A 27,315-nucleotide genomic window follows, 5' to 3' on the forward strand; every position below is an offset into this window, starting at 1 on the left:
AGACTATGAAATTCAGAGACAAATCAACGAACTTGAGAATGGATGTGAAATTCTCAATGAAACTCGCTCATTTGACTACAAGCTAGGGTGAGTTTGCATTGACAAACATCTTGAACACAGCTGGGTGGGGCTCCAATCCAGGCTCACCACAGGCAAGCCCTGTGACCTTGAAGAAGGTACTTAGCTTCTCTGCGTGAATGCTTTTCTCACTAGTGCAATTGGGAGAATACTGTATGCTACAGGGATAGAATATCCTGTAGAACTGGCAAGAGGTTGAAATTGAACCAGACTTGTACATAAGTACTTATTATGTTCTGGCCTTTCATTTGCTTCTAGTTTACCCACTTTATGGCAAGAATTTTCTACTTCCTTAAATTCTATCAGACTTAAGCTCTACCAGTTCAAGCTAGAGGTAAAGAAAGCTTAGGGTTGGTTACAGAGGTGTCCTTTGTTTTGTTTTGCTTTGTTTTGATAACTTTGACTCTGATATTCTGACTCCGAATTTTGAGGATTTTGTGCTTTTAGCAAGAGACCGAAAAAAGCTCAGAAGATGAGAGTTTGAGCTGGCTAGAAGCCGGAAACATTGAAGCAATTTCTTCTCTCTTTTTTTAGTTAATCTAAATATTTCTCTTCCATTAATATAATTTTTTCATGGAGTCACGTAAGTGTCTGCCAAAGAAGGTGAAAGAGCTTGAATTTGCCCGTGGCTCTTATTGATAGGGGTAACCCATTTCCCTTTGCACATATGTTAGGCGGTGCTGCACGCAATGTTTGTGTAACGTTTTCTTATTTAACTGTCATAGGTGCACCGTACCGATGAGAGACAAAGAAGGAAAACAAGACTACAGGTGGTTACTCCTCTTGTCAAAGTACCATTACATGTTTGGGGTCAGGGGCGTATTTCAAATCCACTCGCAGAGTACCATAATGATCCTGGATAGTTTTTAAGAACCACTTTGTGTTTGTATTGTTGCATGATGGAAAATCTGGACTTCCTATTTTATGTGTATACTGAGAGAAAGAATGTTTTCTTCTTTTGGTAGCCTCAGAGTGCCTGATTTGACGAAATTCAACTGTTGGAAGACACTGTTGACTCACCTCTGTGTGAGAGTTGTTGAGCTAAGAGGGTGGCAGTTGAGGATGGGGCCTAGGATGTTCTTATATTCAGTGATAGATAAAGTAACACACTGAAGATCCTTGAGAAGATATGGAGGAAAAAAGAGATGCATATGTCAGTGGCATTTCCCTTCGTATCTCAGGTGATGCTATTTAATTGATAAACTAAACAAGTTGTACTTAATATGAGATCCAGAAATAAGGACAGGCTTAAGGTAAATTGAACCTTTTGTTTTTTCCCCCACTGAGTTTAGCAGATTTGAAAGATTGAGGTTTTAAGCGACAAAGTTGTTGAGGTCAGCCCACTGTTCCTCCACAAAATGCAGGAAGTGCAGCTCTTGCTGTCGATGACAAGCATCTTGAACAGAAGTAGCACTGTGATGTGGGAAAGAAACTCCTAAACCCTTAGAGTGAACCTCCCCTGAAGGGCTCCTCTCCTGTCTGTCAAAGTCGAGATTGTTTGAATCACTGTGATCTTCTCAGTTCAACCTGTTCTTCCCAAGAGCTTGTTTGTTCTCCAGTGTTGCCGCCCTACTCTGTTTGTGCTGCTTTCTTAATCAGCGTGGAGTTTGGCTTTTAGGTCAGCTAGTGGCTTTGGCTGAACCCCTCAGGTTAATAGGCGGGATTCAGGAAGCCTCCCTTTGGCTTTCCTCTTGCCATCGGAAGTCAGGCTGATTCACAGCACAGATTTGGCATTGAGGTGATGGGTTGTTTGCACGGCTGATCTATCACCATGGCGCCGCCATTTGCTCTGCATTATCCTGCTTCTACGTAAGCCCTTTGACAAGTATAAGCAGAGAGAAAATGTTGGATGCTGGAATACAACAGAGGGAAAGACATTATATGCAATGGTGCAGCAGAGAGGTCCCGTATGCTCCTTGGCATGTACCGTGTGCTCCACGTCACCCCCCACAGTTTCCCCTGACAGCATCTTGCGTTGCTGTGTGATTTGCATCTATTCCCCAGGAAATGTTGAACACTCACTAAACACACTGGTACAGTACATTTGCTATAATTGATGAACTGATATTGAGATTTTATTATTAACTAAAGTCTATAGTTTACATTAGGGTTCACTCTTTATGTTGTATGTTCTGTGGGTTTTGAGCAAATGTATAATGACGTACATCTACTGTTACAGTGTCCTAGAGGATAGTTTCACTGTCCTGAAAATCCCCTGTGCCCCGCTTACTCGTCCCTCCCTCCCCAATAGCTTCTACATTTTATTTAGGCAAAATCTTATTGATTTCTTCCACGTCTCAAGGTTTTCTTTTTCTTTGACTTTTCATTTATTTCACAGATACTGCTAAAAAAATAGAATTTTTAAATGAGGGAAAGTCTTTTTTTCTGCCTAATAAGTAGATTGTTCTCATTTGGTCCTGTTTTTCGCAACCTATGTCTTTATGAATATGTACTTTATCTACAATTAGAAATCGCAGTGTGGCATCAACCCTGCGTGGTGCTTTTTCGCTCATCATTCATTTATAAGCATGGACGCTGGCAGATCTGGTGGTCTTGACCTGTAGAATACACTTGTCCAAAGACTCCTTCCTGGGAAACAGGGAGAATTGATATTATGGGACATTCGAAGATATTGGCAATTTTAACACGGCAGCTAAACATGAAACTTTTGATGATAGGGGTTTTTTCCCGTTAAACGAAACACTTCCGAGTCAGACCCCATTTCCTCTCTGTGCCTAGGTTTATGCCCGAACCCAACCTTCCTCCCCTGCTGCTCTATGACACTGCATCTCTGCCTGCTGGTGCAGACCCGCAGCAAGTGATCAACATTGACCGGATTCGGGAGCAGCTCCCTGAGCTCCCCAGTGAGACCCGAGAGAAGCTCATTCAACAGTATGGGATACTGCCAGAACACAGCTTCGCCTTACTGGTAGGTATTGATCAGAGGCTAAAATAAACCCAGCTCAGCAGTTTAGGGTAATGCTCTACACTGTGGGCTCTGAGTGGAGCAGGCAGGTTGCTTCAGTTGTACAATAGATGCTTCTGAGAAGGACAAGGTGCGATAACCTTTGCTCACCACCCTTTATGGTAAATACTCCTCAAAAAACCAGAAGATGAAGCAGAATCTCGCGTCAGTCATTTCTTCTGTGTAGAAATGAACAGCTGCTCACAGCAGCCGTGGATGCTTCTTGAAGACAGTCCAAATGTTATGGATGAATGTTTTCCCATGTGTCCGCAGGACAAAAGAAAATCAATGTATAGGGTTTCTAGATGTCTAGCAGTATTGAACCATGACAGGGTCTGGCAGGAAGTTCGGTTCTCAAAAGCCAGCCAGCTGTTTCTCCAATTGTAGAAGAAAAACGTTTATTCCACACGAAACGTTGAAAACTCCGACTAAAAGTATCGGCCCTTTGAGGCTTGAAGATGCATCTTAAGGGGCTGTTAGAGAATCTGACACCACTGAGACCTGCTTAGGGATTTTCCATTCTTTTCAAAGCTGCCCGGGGCTTTGCTGTTTTCTTTGTCATGGCAACATTAAAGTGATACAGCCTCAGTGAGGGTAGGGTTTTGTCACAGTTGTCCCCTGCGTGCCTGTTAGGAAGTATGAAGTTTTGCTGCTGCACGGTTCAGGCACTGGGGATATGCCACACTTTAGCTTTTGGAGCAGCGGAGTCTGCACAGACTCTGGATTTTTGGATTTTAATTAACCAATAATAACTACATAGGGATGCTGGAATGCACATATTTATATACTTCAGTAACAGCAGCCCTGCCGTTTCTGGTACAGGGTTGGCAAGTGGATATTTGTTGAGTGAACAGCTCTCTCTTTATAAATCAGCTAATAGGAAAACTTCCTGGAGAATCTCACGTGAAAACTCCTCTTTTCCTCCCGGTAATGATTAGGTATGCGCAGATATTTTTTCATACTCCAGGCAGAGGTGACCACTGTCTGCCATGGGCTGACATTGTGTCTTAGCCATAACTCTGTGATGGTTGCGGTGCTAGATTTTAATTATTTCATAGTGTGACTTGTTCAGTGCCTTGCAGGCAAAGGCTCTGTCACCCTCTCATTCGCTGTTCCTCAGCACAGATTAGCGCATCAGCAGTGCTTAATGCCAGATCTTTGTGTGAATCAGTTAGCATCTTGGACAGAACAGCTTTTGATCTGAAACCTCTTACAACTCAAGTATTTTTCCCTAGGTTGACATAACCAAACTGAGTTTTAGTCCTGTCCATCTTCCCCAACATCTGATCACTTGAATTTCCAGCCCACCGGACTAAATACGAAATGCCACGTTCTGGTTCTGCATTTTACAACTGTCAGATTACACAGGGGACAGGAGGACTGGGATGGAGCCTACTGGGTCTTAGCCTCAAAGACATCTGCTACCTCTCTTTATTTGGCCTTCCACCAGGTGAACACAGGCAGCCCTTGGAGGTAGCAAATGAAGAACCTAGGTTTCTTGGCCATTTAAAAAAGAATTTTTTTAACTTTTATTCATTTTTGAGAGACAGAGATGGCACAAACGGGGGAGGGGCAGAGAGCAAGGTAGACACAGAATCCAAAGCAGGCTCCAGGCTCTGAGCTGTCAGCCCAGAGCCCAGCACAGGGCTCGAACCCACAAACCATGAGATCATGACCTGAATTGAAGTCAGATGCTTAACCACCTGAACCTCCCAGGCTTCTCTTGGCCATTTCTTTGCTCACAACTGCGATTTTAGAAAGGAATCCACTAAATATAATGTTAAAAGATATTTTTGTATATCAACTTCCTTTATAAGAGAGGTGAAAAGATCTCTCGGAAACTCCTCTCAAGATTATGGCTATTTTGGGGCGCCTGGTGGCTCAGTCAGTTGAGCGTCCGACTTCGACTCCGGTCACGATCTCGCGGTTCGTGAGTTCGAGCCCCGCATCGGGCTCTGGGCTGATGGCTCAGAGCCTGGAGCCTGCTTCCGATTCTGTGTCTCCCTCTCTCTCTGGCCCTCCCCCATTCATGCTCTGTCTCTCTCTGTCCCAAAAATAAATAAACGTTAAAAAAAAAAAAATTAAAAAAAAAAAAAGATTATGGCTATTTCTCTCCAAGGCACGGACTGCAAATATACACTCCCTTTGAAGAGCATCTCTCTAGCATTGTCACACTTGGCCTCCGACAAGCATGTGATGGTGGGGAGCGTCTGCCGTCCCTTACTGAAAGAAGTCCTCTGAGGGCAGGGAGGTTTTCTTGTTCATGTTTCTGACCCAGGCTCCACTCGTGTGTCCTTCACACGAGGCCTTGAATAAAGGCTGAGGGATGCCTGGTGAGTGGGTGTATGTTTTCATAGTTTAAGTTCCTGTTTAGGGGAACCCACCTTTCATCTCTTCAGTTCACCACTTTTATTTTCTCTTGCATCTCCTATGTAGTGGGTACTCAGAGGCAGAGATTAAAAAAAAAAGTGTTTCTTTGCTTTCCGAGAGTTTATATGTATACACACACACATGACACAGCTAAGCAGCTAACCAATAGATGCATAATGCAGGATGGAAGCCCGGGGAGGCAGTGATTACCTTGATCAGAACAAAAGGGAAAAACTTCAAGAAGGAGGTGATTTTTGAGCCAGTTTTGACGGGACTCGTCTTTCAATAGCTTAAAAATATGCTTATTTGTATAGCTTGCAGCTAATGTATTAGGTGATTCGTTGTTTTTTAAAGGGCCAGCCCTTGAAATTCCCAAGATGAGCGCAAAGAGAACTTAAAAGCAATGGAAAGAGAATGAGTCAGGCAAATTGTTTTCCTGAAAGTAGGCATCCTGAGCTCTTTATGACTTTGTAATCATTGAAAGCTGCGTTACTCAGACCCGAAAATGATATGTTCATGTTTTTTCCTGCCTTCATCAGAAACACAACAGATTGCTGAGAAGGGCGGATGCACAAATCTAATGAACCATCTTTCAATTTAAAGAGTGCCCAGGAGTATTCATTAAATAAATGGCAGTAGTGGAGGTGTGCTTTGCTGAGCTTCGATTCCATGCTTTGTGCCTTCAGATTGCTTATTAAGTTAAGCATTTAAGCACATACCCACCCTCACACACATGCCTTACTCACAAATAACAGAGACTTCAGAATTTAACTCTGATCTTTATCTTATTTTATTGTCTGGTAAGGACTGAATTATGTATTGATAATTTAGGCTTGATATTTACAGAACCCTAATATTATATTTTAGCATCTCCCACCATGTCTAGCACGTAGTAGGCACTCAGTGAATATTTATTCAGTGAATGGACAGACAAGTAAGCACGTGGGATACCATTACAATACTCATGGAAGCCCTGGAAGAAGCAGCATTCCTGACAAAAGCATCTCTGTTTCTAAAGATCAGATACATAAGCCAGTCTTGACAACCTAGCAAATCACGGAACGATGCCTGACTCCTTGAACTCGGGGTGAGAAGACCTGGATCACCACTCTAACCACCCCAGATCCTGTGTTCCGATGCAAATCACTTGGCGTCTCTGACTCTTGTTTTCTAAACTGGTTTTGTCAGGACATGAAGTCCAATCTATATTCTGGTTTTCTCTCATGAACCTTCCTGACAGTCACCTCCGAACAGAAAATCTGTATTACTGTTTTTTCCTCTGGCCACATAAAAAGTATCTTGCCCGACGTGAAACTTTGACCTATTTAGTTAACCTTGCTTCCCTTTCATAAGTTAGATTGCTCGATTGTTGACCTCCTTTGTAAGGATTAAGGAATAGAAATGTAGAAGCTGAGATCCAGGTATTAGGATTCTGAAAAATACGAGGTTCTAATAGTGTAACAAGTCCTTCTCTGAGTCAGCATATTCCAGGAGTAATTATTAGAATGATCTAGATTATATGCATGTGCCGATAATCCCAAAATGATGTCTGTGGGGTATCTCTTCCTAAATCTGCCTTACCTGATTCAGAGAATGCAAACAAATTGTAGTCATTTGCCTAAGCAGTACATAAAAATGGCTACTCGCTGACAGAAGTCTCTGTGGTTTATAGTGGTCACTTTTTAATTTACCCTTACAACAACCCTCTGAGGTAGATATTGCTGTTCTCCCCATTTTACAGATGAGGAAACAACCTCTGCGGTTGAATGTAAGACGTTAAGTAACTCAGCCAAGCCTGTGGGGACTTCAGAGCCCAGGCTTTATTTACATGCCAAAGCTCTATTGCCTGCCTGCATGTGTAATGTGTCACAATGCCAAACAGGAATAATGTGTCAAGTTCATTGCTGTTTTGGATCACTTGATAGAGAAAATAGAATTTTTACGTTTGTTAATGTTTTATACAGTCCCACTAATGCTTCAGTCAGGCACAGTCACAGACCATTGATTCAATTCGAACTTTTGACCACTTGATTTTTAAGAGGTCAGACTGCCTTATAAATAAAAAATGCTGTCTACTAAATTTAGTGAAAATCAGTCAAATCCGATGAAAAGCAGATATTATGTCCATTTTCCAAGTAGGAAATTTAAGTCACCAAAAATAAATGTAAGCTCTCCTCTGCAACTTTGTTTCTCAAACTTGCTGCCTCAGGTTCTTGGCTCCTTCTGACTAAATCATCGTAAAGGGTCTATACAGAGTGCAGAATATGTGGAGTTTGTGAGATGACTTTGCCTGTTGTTGGCCTCGTGTCATGCACCCTGGCACATGGTAGGCACTTGGTGAGGAACAGATATGAGCTCACAGGGTGGCTGGCTGTGTACGAAGTCAGTAGATGGAAAGATGTCCATCTCATCAAGATTTCAGTGGAGGGGGGCGCCTGGGTGGCTCAGTCGGTTGAGTGTCTGACTCTCGATTTTGACTCAGGTCACGATCTCACGGTTCAGTTTGTGGGTTCAAGCCCCACGTTGGGCTCCATGCTGCGAGCACAGAGCCTGCTTGGGATTCTTTTACTCTCTTTCTCTCTGCCCTTACCCTGCGTGTTCGCACGCTCGCTCGCTCTCGCTCAAAATAAATAAACTTAAAAAAAAAGATTTCAGTGGAGGAATGGCATAGCATCCCCAATTTAGTATTTCTTGAGGGCCTGCTATATGCGCCACAGTGCCTTATGCTGTTTTCAGATATAAGAACTTTATCTTTTCCATGCCACTTTTAACTCTCCCAAGTAGCCCCACAGGGCAATGGGTTGAAACACTGACTAAGAGATAGTCTTGATTTCAGATCTCACCTCTGATGCTTTGGAGGGGGAGAGCTCTGCAAAGGTGACTGGAGCTATTACCCTCCCCAGCTGAAAGAGGGGAGGGGATGATTCACTCATCCTAAAGATGATTGACAGAGAAGAATCTTCACTGAATCTAAAAGAAGCCTAAATGCAGCCAAGCAGACTCCCTAGAATGAGTTGCCGGGGAGAAGAGCAGTGGCACCAAACAGCTGCTAACTAACACATTGATTTTAGCTCATCAAAAGAATGCACTTTCCCACCATTCCATTATTTTATTCAGTACCTGCCAGCTGTTCAAAGGTTCTTAACGTATTAAAAATGTTGCATTTTAAGAAAAGTCCAGTCCTTTTCCTTTAAGAAAAGGCCCCAGTAAGACTGCAGGAAAAAGTGGTCGTGACCCGCCGGATTAGTGACCTGTGCTGCTGTATATGGCTGTCTTTCTTTGTATTCAGCCTCAAGATGTGTAGTCTTACTTGAACCACTTCATTTTCCCCAGCTGGTTATTCCCCACTTAAAGTCATAATCCTTTGTTTCTGACACCATGAAAAAGGTTAAAGTGACTCCAGGGGACCAAGAAACAGAAAAGATATCATGACTATGGTTGGTCGTTAAATGGATTGTTCTCCAAGAGTTTTGCTTTGAGTCTCTAGTAAGCTTGAAATGGCTTGGTTTGGATGAACTGTCTTTAAAGTAATTTCCCATGATAAATATCTGTATACCCATAGGTAATACTGCTTTAAAGCTAATAGTTTAAAAAGGCGTCTGAAACCATATTGACTGGTTTTAGACTGCTTAGATGTACTGAGGAGCAAAGCACTGGTCTTCTAACCGCTGCTGAAGGAAAATCCATTTGGTCAACATCGTCGCTCACCATTTCAGCTCCATGTAATTTTCGAAATTGATTTTATTCTTCATTTTATAAAATTGTACCCAGTGCTTGCCAGCTTATGGGTGCTTTTACAGTTAGTGTATGCACTAGAAACATAACCAATATTTTCTCCTGGTAAAGCTAAATAAAAGATGCACCTTCTAACTTCACTCCTGCAAAACCAACAATGCATTTATTTCAGATACAACTAACAAAGGACTTTCAGAGATGAAGATCCTCCGGTCTCAGGGTCATTTGACCCCTCAGGGACCCGCTCATTGGCCCAAAAGTACAGGGAGGAGTGAAGCCCCGAGTGCCCAACCTTGGGGATTCACAGGGGCTCTCTCCTTAATCCTTCCTGAAACCTGGTTTCCTGTTTGTGGAATGATTTCCTTTTGGGGACAATTAAAATACATTATTTCAGGTTTCAGTCAGATCTTAGAGCCAGTGAGCAAGCACTGCCTTGAAGCTTTGTTGCTGGTTTTAAGCTGCAGCCAGAAAGCTGCTGTTGACCAACACAGTTTCTCTCCGTGTTGGGCCCATGTGACAATGGTGGCTTTAGGCACATTGAAATGTGATTGTAATCAGAATTGATTTCTTGACAGCATACTTTTTATGGCCCACTCTTGCAGATACAGTTTTCTAATTATGCCAATCTACCGTCAATGTTTATTACCTAAATTATTTGGGTTTTAATTATCCAAGGAAAAGTCTTATTGCTATATTGGTTTCCCTTCACATCCCTCCTAGAGTTAATATATCTTGGAAAACGTACACTTGTTTTCCCGTTAGTCTAAGCCAGATGTAGGTGTGAACCCTCCCCGAATGGAACCATTATCCTGAGTTAAACTCAGATGTGTTACTTCCCGACTCTGCTGGGAACACAGCACAAGTGAAATTGTTGGCACCAGAGTTTTGCTCAGATTGTAGGGGCTTCCAGACCCACTGGAAACATGACCCAGGAGGAAAAAGTATGAAGACCAAAATAGGACTGTAGCTCTTTCTAGTTGCGTATTTTATGAGACAGACTAGAGAGTATACCCTTGGTGTTTCTGGGCCAGTTTCAGAGCTGCTTCAGATCTCCGTGTTCTTGAAAGTGGCCATGATGGTTCAGGATTCTGACTTCGCCTGACACACTCAAGGGAGAGTGGTGTCTCCTGCGCTAGTCTCACACCACCAAATAGCTGCCTTTAGTTTTTCCCCATCCAAGACTCCTCTGGATGATCGTGTGTGTGTGTGTGTGTGTGTGTGTGTGTGTGCACGCGCGCGCGCGCGTGCTCGTGCTCGCTCACTGCAGGATTTCCACAGCCACTTCTTGTTTCCATGAAAAGCAGAGGGAGGGCTCCCTCACATCACAGACCTAAGCCACCACCCCACTGAATGTGTCAGTCCTTAATCTAGCCATAACTTCTGCTTTCTTCCCTAGCACCACCACTCAGGCATCCCTACCTAGTTTCCATTTCATCCCAACACTAGCATTTGATGCTATTTTTAGGGCTGCTTTTCGCAAAGTTGGTGGGTCTGCATTCTGTTCCCACTTTGTGAGAGCGACCGAATTCACAGGAATAAAGAGGGAACAGTGGAGTCCCCACTGATCCACAGATGCTGGGCCCTCTTACAGTGTTTGCAGAAAAGCTCAGTGGCCGCTCACCCCAGCACCCCTGCCACGTGGTGGAAGGGTGCGGTTCCAGTTTGTGTCTCCACCACATGGCACGTGAGCACCTGGCTCAGTCTACAGATGCAGGGTCTCCTGTACAGTCAGCCACTCCCACCACTGGAATGACTTGCCCGGTTAGGTGTAAACCCACGCACAAGTTCTTCGTATTAGAAGAATTAGAATGCAGTAAAATGCAGCGTGCTTGATACCAAAACTATGTGAGCAGTAATGGGGTTGGTTTCGTAATGTCAGAAGGGGCATCAGAATTAGGCAGTGTCCTGGTTGAGGCATATACATACCCACTGTAACTTCTCTGAGGAGAGGGTGCAGAAGGGGTGCAGAAGAGAAGCCCAGCAACTCTGGCCACCCTCCTGTCCCCTGGAAGCTCTGTGTGGCATAGGGTTGGGGGGGTGGGTAGGGGTTTGAGTGTCTTCCTCCCTGATCTGGGGGCAGGTGTGTGTCAGGCCACAGCGGAGAGTGCCAGGTGGTGTAGATGTACATTGGCAGAGGCAGAAAGAGAACTTGCCTGTTTTCTCCTAATTTCTCAGTTAATTGCTAAGGGCCTTTGCAACATTTTTAATATGTTAAGAATCTTTGAACAGCTGGCAGGTACCGAATAAAATAATGGAAGTGGTGGGAAAGTGCATTCTTTTGATGAGCTAGTTGCTTCACGTTGTGCCTGGCACTGGTAGGTGCTCCGTCTTGGTCCCCAGGAAGGCAGCAACATGATATTTTCTTCCTCAGCGGCGGTGTAGCGTGGAGATAAAGAGCACAGACCACAGGGGTTCAGATCCCAGTTCTGCTGCTTTCTTGCTGTGGAACCTCAAGCGAGTTCATGCCTCCGCGTCCTTGTCTGTGAGAGAGAGTTCTACTAGGATCCACCCAGGGTTGTTGTTAAGAATTAAATGAGTTAACGCAGAGACAGCACTTAGAACAGTGCCTAGCCCCTCTTGTTGTTATTAAAACGTATTATCATTGCCAATGGCGGCGGCGGCCATGCGCAGCTCCCCACGGGGCTGGCCGCCGTTCTCCATGTCTAGCAGCTATTCTGGAAATATTCCTGAAAGCCTCTTAACTAGCCCCGGATTGCTAATCTAAGGTCCCTTTAGCTGCCATGTCACTCCCTGCCACATAATCAGCTGTTCCTCAGCTTGTACTTTGTGGGTTTTTTCTTCTCTGAAGTCTGCCACTGGGCAGCTGTCTCTGTCAAGTTTCATTCTACTTCTAAATATAGTCCAGCTAATTTCTGCCCTGTCATCAAGTTCAAAGGCTGTGTGACTTAGAACAAGAATGGTGGTTGGGAAGGCAGCCCTCATCCTATCCCAGCTTCATAGTCTTCTGACATTTTGTCTCTGAAGATAGAATGTAAAAGACAGCATTGCAAAAAGACGTTGCTTCCAGAGCCTGGCGCAAGGGTAGATCGGGGTTCCTTTCCAGAGCAGACGGTGAAGGTGAGGCGATCCCTCTGCCTTGCCTCACAGCCACATCGACCAACTGACAGGTCCATTAGCGGTAGAGGGTTCCTGTCAGCCTCTACGTGGCTGACCTGGCATTGGCGCTGGGTGTAATTGAATGCTTCGGGAAATTTGATTAAAATGTGAAAAGGATGCTTCCGGGTCATAGAGCTACAAAGGCTGTCTGGCATTACACGAAAGGCAGGACCAGTTAGTTGTCCCTCCTGCGTTAGCTGCAGCTGAAGGAACAATTAGTGTTACATTCAGCCAGGAGACTTGACACCCGTGTAGCTAGAGTGTCGGCTCTGATGTAGGATAGGTCAGTCCGAGTCGGACGCTTGCATGTCGCCTTTGGGAAGGAAGTTGGGGGTTCCCTAATGCAGTGGCCTTTTTGTGTTGCTCTTCATACGGTTTTTATGGAAAGGAATTACCAGCGCACTGTTTTCCTGAGAAAACCAGATGGCTGCACTGCCACATTCACCAGGGCCTCAGAGATTTGTGCCGAGCTTATTAGCAGTTGCCGACCTCCTAAGAAAAACTAAGAAGACCTTATCTAGAATGCTTGAAACGCAGGCTTGTGATCTAAAGAGCCAGAACAGGCAGCCCATGTGTGACTTTGTATTGATCCGTCATTCCCTGGGCGGCAGTGGCTCGGCCTTCTTCAGCCCTGCTGCGTGTAGCTCGCCCCATTACCATCACAGATTTTCACATCCGCATCCAGTTGTGTGCCGGAGCCACGTATCCCCCAGCGAAGTACGGTTCCTGCTTGGAGAGGCTTCATCACAGCACTGACACAAAAAGACAAACAGAAATCTGACTTGCCATGTTATCCATCCAATAAAAAAAACCACCCAAGGGTAGAAGAATAGATATTCATCACGTCCCAGCAACTCAGCCAAGCCTGGGAGTTCAAGTGCAATATTTCTAGGTGGATTTAGAAAACCTTTCCTTGGCAAAGCAAAGAGCTCTGCTTCTGACAGCTCTTTTCACCAGCGGGCCAGCCTGTCTGCGTTAGAACAAAGGGAATTCTGCCCGTCTGATTTGGGCCAGATAGTAGTTTTCTACTTCCCCAGCGGTTTGCTGTACCATTGTGGAAGTTTGAATACTTTTCCATAAGTTAAGCAAAACTTCCTCTTCATTCTTCCTGCATTTGCCTTTATCTGCAGTCAAGCTTTGGCTGCTGAGGCGGCCTTTGCCCTGGTTTAGCATGAGCAGAATAGTAACATTGGCTTGAAAAGAGATTCAAGAGATGATTATGGGATTATTCAGTAGGCTTGTCACCAGAGAATTTATCTGTTACAAAGGGCATGTAGATTTTTTTTTTATTATGGAATTTCTACTTTAGCAACCGTGTGCCTGTGTGTATATTACGGCATCTGCAATAGCTGAGCTTTCAGAGAACTTTTGTTCCTATGTCTTGCTTCTTCCCAGTATCTTGTTTTTCCAGAAAGTTCTTTTGCTTAACGAAGGTTCTCTGAAAGGGCAAGGGTTCGAGAGCCTTACCCGCAGTATAAAGTGAAAAAGACCATTTCGGGGAAAGTGTGGTTTTATTTGCATTTCAGCAGGTAGGAGAAATCTACTAAAAATGTGTTCCCTCTGCATTTGGAAGCTTCAGCTTCCCCTGTGTGAGGGGAACATGTTTTTATCTTTCTTACTGAGAAACAAAGGATGGACTTAGCCACATTTTTTTGGTTCTGCCGAACTGCTCTGAGCTGGCAGTTAGCTATAGTAGTTACGGCACTTTGATGAGTGCCTTGGGGTTACTCTTATGCATAATTGTGGCAATTCTAATATTTAAAGGTGAACATGGTATGATAAAGAATGAGCATTCACATGTGATTTTTTTTTTTTTCAATGCACATAGTGATGGCAGCAGACATTAATTCCATCCGTGGATATTTACCATGTAGCTGCCATGGCCCAGCACTGACTTAGCTCTGTTTATCGAGTGAACAGGACAGAATGGCCCCTGACTCACAGAGCTGACAGTCCAGAGGGGAGACATAGTAGTCTTCTTCACATCTCCTTGTTGAGCCCACCCAGGCGATTGTTTTCACAGAGCAAGAGGAGAGGCAGGGTTAGCTGTGTCTAGTTTGGCTCCGAAGGTCCGGAAGCCGCTGCTGCCTCCATCAGCTGTGTGGTCTGAGTCGGTCACATGTGCCTGGGTTCTTCCTCCTTTTGGAAACATTTGAGAACCATTTCTGTCATTTTGGGGATGATGTGAAGATGAATACAGTTACGATCCCCTTTTGGTTTTTCAGAGGTAGAATATTCTGTCTGTTCCTTCTTCATTTACTTCTTTTCCTGCCTTCTTATTCTCACAATCACTGGGACTTCCGGCAGAGGATAGGCCTGGAAAGAGAAAAGACAGTGAAGTGGAGCCAAACTTCATGGGCCCGAAGATGAAGGATGCAGCTCAAGGGTAAAGGGTGTAGGGTTCACAGGGCTGATGGTGAGAGGGTGGGTGAGTTTGGGGGACAGTGGATTTCATTGCCCTCTGGTTCACCAAGCCAGGCTTTTGGAAATATGTTCATTCCTTTGAGAAAAAGCTATATAAAAAGCACCATGACAGTAGTAAAAGTCAAATACTTGCTGTTTACTGAAAGTGATTAGAATTTTCTGGTGGCATTTCCATGTTTAGGAAAGTACAGGTAGGTGTCTCAGAGGAGGCAGAGGGTGACAGTTTCAGATTTGCCTTCAGAATGCTGATCTTTCATTTTTTTTTTGAGATATATATATATGAATTTTTTTTTTTTCTTTACAGAATGAAGTTGGCCTACTGGAGTTCTTCCAGAATGTGATAAAAGAAACTAGGGCAGAGCCAAAAAAAGTAACTAGTTGGGTCCTCAATATTTTTCTGGGTTTTTTAAAGCAACGGAACCTTGCTGTCAATGAGAGGTGAGTAGGGTCTGGGGATTCTTTCTTCCTTTATGATGAACTCTGTGTCCAGAAGCAGTTTAAATAGGGCAGGGCTGGTGTTTTGTTCTCCGTCGTTCCCCTTAAGATCTCCTAACAAGACACAAACACCCTTGTGAATTCCAGATTCTGAAGCTATCCGCCATCACCTCTGAGATTTCATTTATTTGTTCCAATCTCTGACTGTCCGTACTGCCCTTTGTACCATGCAGGGCTGGGGGCCTGAAGATGAGTAAGACCAGGAGTCTACAAGCTGGTGGGGAATACAGATCTGTAAGAAAACAGGCATTCACCTTAGTGTGGTCCTGTTAGGCCAGAGGCACACAAGGTGCCATGAATGAACACCAAGGGGGCCTGGCCTGAGGCCGGAAGATGACAAAGGTTTCCCGCGGAGGATATGCTGGAACCAGGCCCCGAAGACCTAGTGGGAGTTGCCAGGTGATGGGAGGGATGAGGGGATTCCGGGTAAGGGAGTGGCCATTGGACACTCAGAGACGAGCAGGCATGGAGGCTTAGGAAACCCAGAAACTTCGGGGTGCCAAGGGGGTACGCAGGAAAGCTCAGGAGAAAGCTGCAGAGACCACCAGAGGCCACCGTGCAAACACTTCTGTCAGCAGCTCTCAAAGCTATAGATCTCCAGCACACTCCAGTTTCACTCGGAGGGGTGGAATGGAAGAACAGACCAGAAGCAAGGAGCCTGTTGCCAGAGTGCCAGTAAGAAATGCCATGGGCCTGAGCTGAGGTAGATGGGAGAGCAGTTATCTCACATCGCATGACTTCCAGTTCTTACTCGGACAGTGGAGCGACATGGAGGATAGTGTTTTTCAGCCTGGCGAGAGCTAGAGGAGGAGGAATGAGTTCAGAGGGAAGGGGCGGGGCAGGATGCCATGTTCCATTTTGGACGTGCTGAGCTGGGCTGCCTGTGGGACAGACATCCCCCTCACGGGCATAACCAGGAGGCAGGCAGATATATGATCTACCACTGATGGGAGATATCTGGCAGGTATAAATCCTAGAGTTCTCATTTCGTTATTCAGCACATGTTTATTTAGACTCTGTGCAAAGCACTGTGCTAAGCATGGGAAGATCAGTCAGCACACAGATATAGTCCCTGCTCTCTGAGCTGACAGTCTAGAAGCTGGTGATTATAAAGCAGTGAGCTAGCAGGTGCCCTGAGAAGGCGAAGGTAACAGCTAAGCTAAGGCCTGAGGGAAAGATGAGTAAGGTTAGTCAGGCAAAATCCAAGAGGTAAGAGTGTTCCAGGTATAGGGAATAATAGCACGTGTAGAAATCTTGAGGTAAGTTCAGGCATCATACCTCTGGCAATGCAAGTGCATAGTCCAGTATGGGTGGAACGTGGACTTCGTGGCTTATAGATGGTACTTGAAGTTGTTAAAGCAGAAGAGAACTGTCAGGGAGGCTACGGCCTGATAAGATGGCTGAGGAAGGAGCCGGAGATGCTCTAGACTCTTAAGTGAGAAGCGTGGGCAGAGAAGGAGGCATCCGAGAAGAAGTGGCAGGGAAGAGGAAAAGTAGGACAGAGTTAGCACCACAAAAGCCTAAGAAAAGGAAAGTTTCAGGAAGGGAGGAGCAAGCAGCAAATTTAAATGGGAGAAGGAGGGAGAGTGAATTCATCAGGAACCCCAGGCTGATGGCCGGGGCCTGGCAGGGTCCCGGTGGAAGGGGGAGCCCAACCTCAGCAGGTGTGTCATTTGTCTCAGCAGCCTCCCATGGCCACGGAGAAGTGGAGGAGGGGGGACAAGCATTTGTTGATACCTGATTCTGAAAAACTATTCCCTCAAAGGAGGTTAACACCATACAGTGCCAGTTTCACATCCAGCCTCTTGCTTGCAACGTGTATATGTATGTTGTAATGTGGCATGTGGGATCAGTTCACTTCCTCACTTAGCTCCTTACCACCAGTGGCCTTGGATGAGTTTCCCTCTATGACCCTCCATTTCTTCACTATGAAACAAAAATGACAGTACCTGCCTCCAAGGGTTTTTGAGAGGAAAATGCACAGTGCCTGGCACATAGTGAGCCCTCTGTGTTAGTTTCCTTCTCTTTGACAGGTCGGTATACCAAGTACCAAAACAGTGGCCACCCTCAGTCCCCTAAATTCCTGTGGCATCTGTGGCCTTTTTGTCGTTCATTCCTGTTCTTTCAGGTTTGGCCTCTCTTCAGAAACTCCACTCTACACTGAAAATATTGTGGCCTTCAGTGAAGACTGGAACCATCTAGAAGAGTTTATGGAGGAGATACAACCGTACCAAAGCCTTAAAGAATGGATAGGATTTGGTGAGGCAGAGGTCTGGGCAGCACCTGTAGGGAGCCAAGGGTGGAATGGCAAAGAACTGGCATGTTTTTAGACCGAGGAGGAGCATAGCTTACAGGAGCAGAGAATGGAAAACGGCAGCAGGCACTGCTTCCTGTATGGTTGGAGCAGGGCTGGAATCTGAGGGTGTGGGAAGTCACAGGGGAGGTTAACTGTGAATCCAGTAAATACGTGTAGAGCACCACTAAAAGGACCCCATTCAGGCTCTCAAGGAATTCTCCATCTCCTGGGGAGGACTAGACTCATGCATCAGTATTTTATTTCAAGGCAGAATGGGGTGCTTCCTGTTTTAGAACAATACAAAGTGCAGTGAGAGCAGAGAGGAGGGAGATTCATGTTGGCCAGGAGAAGCTGGGAAGGCTTCAGGTGTGATTTGAGCTTTTGGAGGAATTACCGATCTGATCTTTAAATGTATGGTTTTCCATGTTATTGGCTGTGATTCTTAAAGTCACGGACTTTTCTAGGCAGAGACCTTAGATAACCTTTGGTTCAGCTCATTCCTTTAGCAGACAAGGTGGCATACCTCAGGTGGGGACACACCTCAGGAGGTGAGCTGCTAAGACTGGAAGCCACGTCCCCAGACTTCCAAGCTAGTTTCTTTCTATATTGGTCTGTAAAATTAGGGGTTGGCTCGACAACCATGTTGGTAGCTGTTAAAGGAGCTAAGGTTAATAAATTAGCTTGTCAAGTGCACTTGGAGCCCCTGGTATTTACCCAAACAGTTCATATGCACTAGAGTTTTAAGAACCCAAAGGGTACCCCGTTCTAAATAAAAGTATATGTAACTGTTCCAAAAGCAGGTAAAGAGGAAGCTAAACAATAGCTCTATCACACAATTTATGTAGATCAAGAGCCGAGGATCCAAAACCAAGCTGTAGGCAGCCTCTTTCTACACAGTTCAAAGAACCATTAGCTGGGCTGGATACAGCAGCCTCACCTTGGAATAAACAGTAATTAGTGCACAACTCAGCTGCTGGGGCTAACATTTCCAGAGCTTAGAACGGCCATAGCTGCGGAGCTTTGCAGTAGTCTCATGATGACCCCAGGCAGGGAACACTCTGGAGGTCAAGTTGGCAAGAACCGATTTTGCAAATTAGCACTCATCTTTAAAGACCTGTCATGGTGTTTAAAGGGTCCAACCAGAAAAGCTCTTGTTGAACTCAGCTTTTTAATTATTTTGAGCATATTGCTTTGAAAGTTGTTTTTCTGTTAACGCCTTCTAAATCACTATTAATAACGGGTTTGATGTAGTTAAGAAAGTGGAAATTACAGACACCCTGACCAAGCATTTCGTGGTGAGATCAGGCAAGCCCCACCGTCCAGTTGTCCAGTCTAGTTGAGTGCCCCAAACTTCAGGTCAGCCAGGGGCAGCGGTTCCTGAGGCACTAGCAGATCAGGGCAGGCTTTTGAGCCAAGAGGGGCTTGATGGTGAAGGGAAGGTAAGTCCAGCAGTGTGATGTGTGGGATAGCATCCAAGTGGGGCTTCAGGGTTCGGAACCTGTTAAAGATCATTCTGGCGGGCCTGTAAGCGAACAGTGCTTATGACTTCTTAAACCAAAACAAAGAATATGTGACAGAAACCATGTGTGGCCCACAAAGCCTTAAATACTTACTCTCTGGCACTTCCCGGAAGAAGTTTGCTGACCCCTGGTTTAAAACATGTTTGGTGAGAGCTGGTTGAATCTCGTGGTGGAGAGAACTGGACCCCGAAGAAGCAGTGGCAGTCTTGGGAACAGGTGTGCTTCCTTTCCCTGGCAGCCTGAGGTGAAGGCAGAAGACCATGTGGGAAAGAATGCTGGCCGGTGCTCATTATTGGGCCAGGAGTGAATGAGGGACAACCAGGGAGAGGGAAGAGATTGGAGGCCCAAGGAGAGGAGTTTTCACAAAGGGCTTTAAATGTAGCCCAGAAGTCGGGGTGCAGCAGAATGGGGAAAGCTGTTACGCTTGGCAACAAATGAGGAGGGGTGTGATTTTTAAGAGAACATCTTCTGTAGAGGGGGAGGATTAGTGCTGGAATGGCACATGCTTACGAGGACAGATAGTAGCCACTAATGCTAGATATTTATCCATAAAAGTAAGGTAAGACACCAGGCTTGCAGACTCCGAGATCACTTGCAGACATTTTCAAGGTAGGAAGATCTGAGCATTTGTGAGGGTGCATGATTAAAGCCAAGAGAGAGGAAACAAACATGCAAACGGAATCTGCAGGAGTGGAAAGTAATGGGATAAAAGCATGGGTTGAGGGGTTTGTTTGCTGGAAGAGGAGGAGGAGGGCATGATAGAAATTTCTGAGTTGTGCATCATGAGCTGCTCTCCTTATGAAGTGAGAAGTGTGGGCAGGCGCTGAGAAGGGAGGTGGGAAGAAGATGCCGTGGCTGTAACAGTTGCTTTGGTGGGACCACCGGATAGGGGTGTGGGGAATTCATCGAGAGGAACACAAGGATTATTGAGCAGCAAGAGCCACCTGGATGTCCAAGTCCCAGTGTCCTCCTCCAGGAGCTTCCTGTGTCCCATCTTAGCAGAAGTAGAGAAGGTGGACTTTAGGCTTGAAATGGGTGCAGAGATGGAGATGGGCTGCTCATTTCTCTGATGCAGGGAGGGGGCAGGAATGTGCAGTTGTAGAGGTGGCAGTGCGTCTGCTCCCGATGCAAGCTGGAGGTGGTGTCATGACCCTGAAAGAGTGCTAGCCGGACTAAAGGAAGCGGGCAGATTGGAAGGATCCCTTTGTACCTACACTGGCCTCAGGGGATTGGAAGCTGGCATGCAAAGCTTAAGCGTTTAGGTGTCAGATTCTTCTTAGTGGAGACACATTCACTGTCCAGAGACTGGCATCTGACAGCAACAAATCAGTAGCTTGTGCCTCGGCTGCCAATATGTTGCAAATCTGATGATGGTTTATTTATTTAACTGAGGAGTGGGGTCTTTCAGGATCCGCGTGACAGGTACTGATCTTTGTCATTGTCGTATTCAAGGTTAGCCCCGGCGTATCTGGAATTAATGTAGGCGGTATACCAGATAAATATCCCTGTTGGTGGGAAGAGTTCTGTGACACAATTTCTTACTGACCGACTGTGTGTCAAGCATTTGTGGGTACAGAAAAATGAGTGAGAAATCTCAAATACTGTTAGGTCAGTGGAAATATTTTATGGTGTACATTTATGACCTAACTAACGAATTAAGGTCATTAGATGAAAGGCAAAGTATTTTTAGTTACGTCGTGTTCTATTTCTATTCTCCATCTCCATGTCCCTTATATCATCAACTCAAATGGGAGAAGGGACCTTTTCTTTTTTTCATGCTCTAGAAATCCAGTTCAACCTCAATGCTTATTATGGGTTCTATACACTGTCTACACTCTAATCAGCCACTGTATTTTCTAGGATTGCAGAGCATCCAAGGAACCCACATTTTTAAAACAAACTGATTCTTTATTACTTGTCAGTAAGGTAGAAGGCTGGAAAGGGGGTTTATCAGTTTATTTCCCAGCCCTCTGTCCCTCTTGCTGCTGAGATTTAATCAGGGTGATTCACAGATGTTCCGAATGCCAACTTAATAACACCAGACAGTCTCCAAACTTAATTTCCACTTGGAATTACCTCTTATCCATACTTTGGGATAAACAAAGACTTTAAGGATGATGGTCTGCCTCTGTGTGTCAGCTGCTTCGAATGAACAACCCTAATGAGGTTTCACTGTGCTTGAATCAGAGTCCAGTAAGTCAGAGCTGGTAAACTTGAACTCAGTTGGTTTGGAATGCATGGAAACTGGATGGGGGCTAAGTGGCAATTTCCTTTTTATTATCTAAAAGCACGCAAAGAAATTAATTGTGATTGATGAAAACTAAGACAAAAGGTGTTTTCAAGTGGTGTTAAGCACTTCAAAAGTTTTAGTTTATACAGACATACTAACGTGCTATTTATAAGTCATTCCTATTTAAAACTAGTCCCCTAATGACCTCAGATAAACAGTGTTCTTTTAGCCTAGTTGCTGTATGTGTTTAAAAGTAGCAAAATCAGGGGTGCCTGGGTGGCTCAGACCAGTGGCTCTTGATCTCGGCTCAGATCATGATTTCGGGGTCGTGAGTTCAGGCCCCGTGTTGGCCTCTGCCCTGGGCGTGAAGCCTGCTTTTAAATAATAAGATAGCAAAATCACATATTTTAAAAGAAATAGTCTAGGGGCACCTGGGTGGCTCAGTCGGTTAAGCATCCAACTTCGGCTCGGGTCAAGATCTCACAGTCTGTGAGTTCGAGCCCCACATCAGGCTCTGTGCTGACAGCTCAGAGCCCGGAGCCTGCTTCAGATTCTGTCTCCCTCTCTGCCCCTCCCCAGCTTGTGCTCTCTCTCTCTCAAAAATAATAAACACTAAAAATTTTTTTAAAAATAGTCTATAATTCAGTGTTACTTTTCACTAAGTCACATCCTAAAGGTATAGATATAATGGATCCTGGGCCCTTCTGTGGTGAAAGCTCTGAGAAAGCTGTTGTGAGCCTGTGGAGGAGAACAGTGTCTGTGCAGATGCCCATGGGGACAGTTAACGAAGCGGATGGCAGTCACTGCACTCTCTTAAGCAAAAGCTCTTACAATTAAAAAGAATTTATATTTGCATAAAAGCACTCAGAAAAGTAGCCTTGTTAGCTCTTTTGTTGGAAGTAATTTTTAGACTGATCTTGCATTCGAAAATATTTAATTACTGAGTGGTTGTTTTTTTTGGTTTTTTTGTTGTTTGTTTTTCTCTCGTCATGATTCATGAATTTTGCAGCCACTCCTTTTTTTTTTTTTTTTTTTTTTTTTTTTTTTTTTTTTTTTTGACTAATTAAACTGAGCAGTTGTTGCTACAACTTCTGCCAAACGGCCATTACTGTTGAGTGGTAAAACAACACTAGTCACCGAAACATGTTATATCCTAACCTACAAAATAAATAAATAAAATAGAGCCCCATTGCCCTGTTATTTCCATTCCTGGGTGTGTTATTTAAACCTACAAAATCGAGTACTCTTCTTCTAAATGGGTGTATGCTGACAGTGTGAAATATACATTTATTTTTCTCTCCTTTTGGGGGCTGCTAGTCCTGTCACACCTTCTGTGCTGGCTGAGCTTCTCAACCTGCTGGACAGAAAAGTAATTTCTTCAGCAGCAGCTAAACAGGTATGTCCCCACTTCCTAAAGTTTCTGACCGCTCTGCTATTCCAGTAGATGTTGTATGTGAAATTCAAATGCCGTCACTAACTGAATTTCATAAAGTATTAAATGTGTGTAAGGGCTGTTTTCATACTGAAAATGTAGAAACATTTCAGTTAGCAAATGAAAAAAAGCTGGTATGTGCAATGCAGGTAATGTGCTTTCCATCTTTGCTAAGCAGGTGGTTCCTGTGTGGTTTTGCCTGGAACGTTTTCCAAACATTTGTTTATGTGAAAGGCGGGACTGTAGCTTTTGGGGGCTTCGAAGCACGTGCACTGCCCCTGTGACCCACGAGGCCGATGCCAGAGCACCTTCAGCACTGCTCCCCGGCCCTCTAGTCCTTCTCAGTCCCCTGCAGGCTCCCAGCCACTACTAGGTCTTTATTTGTCTTCATTGCATGATTGCCCCCTGAAATTTAGTCTCCCAGCAAGGAGGATGAGGTCAGACAGACTGCCTCTTGTTTAGTAGATAAAACTTTATACACATGCGCAGTGTATGCAAACTGAGAAAAACAGCATCGTCATCAAAGGTGGCCTCTGCCTCGTCTCCTTTCCACCTGACAGTCATAGGTGGGTGAAAGGTTCCTGGAATCCAGAAAAGTCTTAAAGGATAAAGAACACCAAGGTGGCTGCCTTATTTCAACTTTGGGTATCAAAGCCATCAATGCTTCAGCCAGAAACTTAGTGTGACTTTAATGGTGCCTTCTGCATTTAATATTTATACCACATCAACAGTAGTGGCAGGCACAAAGTGAGGCTTTGGAAAAGCAACTGCTTTTGGCTAATTATGAGGCGCTGTGGCACTCACACCCAGCTCTATGCAGTGAAACTGGAGACAGAACTAATAAAGGCTCTGTTTACCCACCGCCCAGTGAGGCTGTCGACTACAGGGACCTTGGCACATGTAGGAAAGGATTTGAGTTGCCTGGATGTCAGAGGAATACAAATGTTTATGACAGTGCTCAGCAGTGACAGAAAGATTAGATGGCCTGAGGGGGTGTATATACACACACACACACACACACACACACACACACACACACACATATATATACACACACATAAGAGCAGATGAATTGTAGCATTTGAAATGAAAGAAGGGAAAAAAATCTTCCCCTTCTCACTCATTCTGCCCCACCAGACGAGGAAAAGGGAGGAAACCTAGTGCAGTGAATGTGATTGGTTCGGTAGGGCCAATGGAAAATGCTAGAAGATGCTGATGGTTGGTTCAGATGTAGGTAGGGACATCTTAGATTGTATCAACTTTCAGCATGCTCAGAAGAAGCAGGGTGAATCCTGGCTGCTGTGAGGTAATCAAACTAAAATAAAAGTCTGACTAGAAAGGTGTTAAATGTATGTTGCATGAGGGAATCTCCTGTATATATTATTGCCTTGGGGGTTTTGCTTTATTTATTTTTCTACTTTGTTTTCTGTATTTAATAAAATCATGTATGATTTTCTGGTGGGAAAAAAAAGGTATTTTTTCATTATAAAGAATTTAAGTAATATAGAAAAATATAAAGATATTCAAATTTTACCACCTTGAAATAACTACCATTAATGTTGGGTGGACACCCTTCCAGGCATCCTTCCATGCACATGTACTATTAGAAGGATGGAATGATGGGATGGACAGACATGAAGTTAGAGAAATAAAGACTTTAGAAAATAAGAAATAAGAGGTTATAGTGATTTTTTTTTTTTAGTTTATTTCTTTATGAGCCAGGCAGTTCATTGGCTTTTAGTATATCCACAAACCTATTCAGCCATCACCCTATCTAATTCCAGAACATTCTCATCACACAAAAAACCAAACCATTAGCAGTCACTCCCCCACTAACCCCTTGCCCTAGGTTACTACTAATCTACTTTCTGTCTCTGTGGATTTGCCTATTCTGGACATTTAATGTAAATAGACTTGTACAGTATGTGGCCTCTGTGTCCGGCTTATTTTACTTAACGTGATGTTTTCAAAATCCATCTATGTTTTAACATGTGCCAGTACTTCATTTCTTTTTAAGGCTAAAGAATATTCTACTGTAAGTATATGCCACATCAGTAAATGGACATTTGAGTTGTTTCCAGTTTTGGGCTCTTATTGAACATGCTGCTTTGAACATTTGTGTTCAGATGTTTTTGTTTGAGCATGTGTTTTCAAGTTGGTTACGTATAGACCTGTACGAACAGAATTTCTGGGTCATATGGTAGTTGTACATTTAACATTTTGAGGAGCCGCCCGACTATCTTCCAAACTGGCTGCACCCAGTTGCATACCCATCAGCAATGTATGAGGGTTCCAGTGTCTCCATATCCTTGCTAGCACTTGTTATTGTCTGTCTTTTTGATTATAGTCATCCTAGTAGTAGGTGTAAAGCGATAACCTCACTGTGGGCTTGATTTGCATTTCCCTAGTGACCAACTACGTTGAGCATCTTTTTGTGTCTTTTGTAGGGTACTTTTTTAAAAGAAAAATGTTACAATTAACTTTTTACTGAATTTTTAAAAAGAATCCAAGTAGGTCTTGGCTTCCAGAAACGCTGTGTGCCAGAGGGTGCTCCAATAGAGCAGACTCTCTGCTTCTACTCCTTCTTGGTGTTTCCCTCTGACGGATTGGGGTTCTATTAGTGATTAGATGACCAGGAGATGAGGAAAAAAAAGTAGACCAAGTAACTGACTCCTAAGGATGACAGATATGTAGAAAGAGCCATCCTGTCCTTAGAACACTCTGAATTCCAAAGAATCTCCCACTTTATGTCTAATTTACTATTAACCCATCACTCTCCCTTACATCATTGCCCATTATTTCATCCCTTACACATTTCACCTCCCCTTCCTTGGAGGTACTTCGGCAGTGCTCCTGAGATTTACAGGCCTCATCCCCTTGACACCCCAGGGGCAGGGGTGTTGACAGGTTGCTATGATGCAGCACTCCTGTTTTTCAGAAACGGAAAGAGAAAAAGATTACGTATCATCATGAGCAACCTCCTGGTAACTGTGGACAAAAGCATCTCGATTCTTGTCACAGGATCTAGTTCTAGCTGTTGAAGTTGTGGGTAGCGGCCCCTGTCTCCCTCACCAAGGAGAGGGCCATCAGAGTCACGGTTCACCTGCAGACCTGCACCCCGGGATCCTGAGCCTCTTGTGAGTCAGAGGCCCTGGGCGTTGTCCACACTGCTGGCCAGCCCCAGCCCCAGGGGAAATGGTGTGGACTGTGTGCATGCCTCCTTTGTGCACACCGGAAATAGATGTGGCTTATCCACTGTCTCTTGGGGATTGTCCGGTTAGCATTTCAAGTGGAACCAAGCCGGGTTATGATTCCATAGCGATGGAAATTGAATTTTAACATGTAGGTGTGCCACTTAACCCGTCTCCTCTTGTCTACTTTGGGATCTGCTTTAAAGAGAAATCACCAACCCCTTTTAATGCAGAAAATGTTATATGTAATGCAGTAAAACTGTTACAAATGATGTGATGTCTTTTTCTCCGTTTTAGTGAGTGCTTCAGTTCTATGTGCATTTTACTGTGCCCTACTTCTTTTCAGGGCTTGGGCTGATGTTTGTGCCTTTCTAGAAGAATGACCTTTCACAGTTCTTGCCTTTGAGCAGAGGGGACACCCCTTTCTGTTCCTGTCCCGGCCCCCTCCCTACCTTGTCCCTTCAACAGGCCTTTCCTCCACACTCTGACCCTGGAAACCCCTGGACAGGTGAGAGGCCCATCTGCTTTCCTTCCATCCTTCCTTCCAGATACTTTAAAAATAGCTTTATCGAGACACAACTGGGTAGTAGTTGACAGGGTGTGTGAATTCAGTCCCCAGGGAACTTAAGGCTGCCCTATGTGTCAGAGCCGGCTCCGTGGTCAGTGTGTGATTGGGGGTTCCCAGCTTGCATGACCCCATGCTTTCAGTGGCCATTTAACACAGACGGCCAGCATTACCCTAAGAATCCTGTGTTAGGGACTTTGATCTTGGGTGGGCAGCGGCAGGGCCTGGGAGCTGCACTCCTAGCCAGAAACAGTTGCACTTCGATAGCACTTCCCAGGGTGGTGATTAAACACAGACAAAAGCTGAGGATTTATGCTGCAGCACGAGGCTGGCAAGTACAGAAGCCATTATGTTTGCAGCAAGAGGGCTGGGGAGCCCTGTCGAGTCTGGCCTGGAGGTGGAAGGCCCCTTCAGTGATTCTCACCCTGCTGGGCTTCGGCCAGGAGTGCACAGACTGTGTCTCAAACAGGAACGAGCAGAGGATTAGACAGCTGGAGTCTACTGCATCGGCCCAGGGGGGCTGGGGCTGGGGCTGGGCTGCGGTGGCCACTCGACCAATTGAGGAAGTTAATAAGCTGGTATGTTTTCACTCTGGGAGTAGAGAACACCCCAGACACAGGGCTCCCATTTGTTCCTGGAGGCCGCTGAAATGTTTCTCCGGCGTCACTCTGTATCCCCGCCCTACCTCGCTCTACTTTCTCAGGGAGCAGCCAGCCTCTGCATTTAAAAGTATCCATCCTAGCGTTGTCTTGCTTTTCCTCTTGAATGGTGTGGTTTGGCAGCGGTTCCCGAGCTGCCTCACATGGCCTCTGTTCTGGTGTTTTTGGCTCAGGCTCATCCAACCAGCGTTCGAGCCTGTCGGGTCCCACTGTATTAGGTGCCAGGCAAAGGCTGAGC

The 27,315-nt window shown here is 44.9% G+C and overlaps 1 protein-coding gene across 1 annotated transcript in view; it reads left to right on the plus strand.

The window, feature by feature from the left end:
* The window catches only part of GATB (glutamyl-tRNA amidotransferase subunit B), an 84,824-nt gene that overhangs the window by 45,969 nt on the left and 11,540 nt on the right, over positions 1-27,315 (plus strand). The window contains exons 7-11 of the mRNA XM_007084176.3: positions 3-87; positions 804-848; positions 2,818-3,007; positions 14,994-15,127; positions 22,548-22,626. Coding sequence (XP_007084238.1) covers positions 3-87; positions 804-848; positions 2,818-3,007; positions 14,994-15,127; positions 22,548-22,626 — 533 coding nt within the window. The remainder of the gene's footprint in view (positions 1-2; positions 88-803; positions 849-2,817; positions 3,008-14,993; positions 15,128-22,547; positions 22,627-27,315) is intronic.

This window comes from Panthera tigris, chromosome B1 (genome assembly GCF_018350195.1).
Source record: "Panthera tigris isolate Pti1 chromosome B1, P.tigris_Pti1_mat1.1, whole genome shotgun sequence".
Classification (NCBI taxonomy): Eukaryota; Metazoa; Chordata; class Mammalia; order Carnivora; family Felidae; genus Panthera; species Panthera tigris.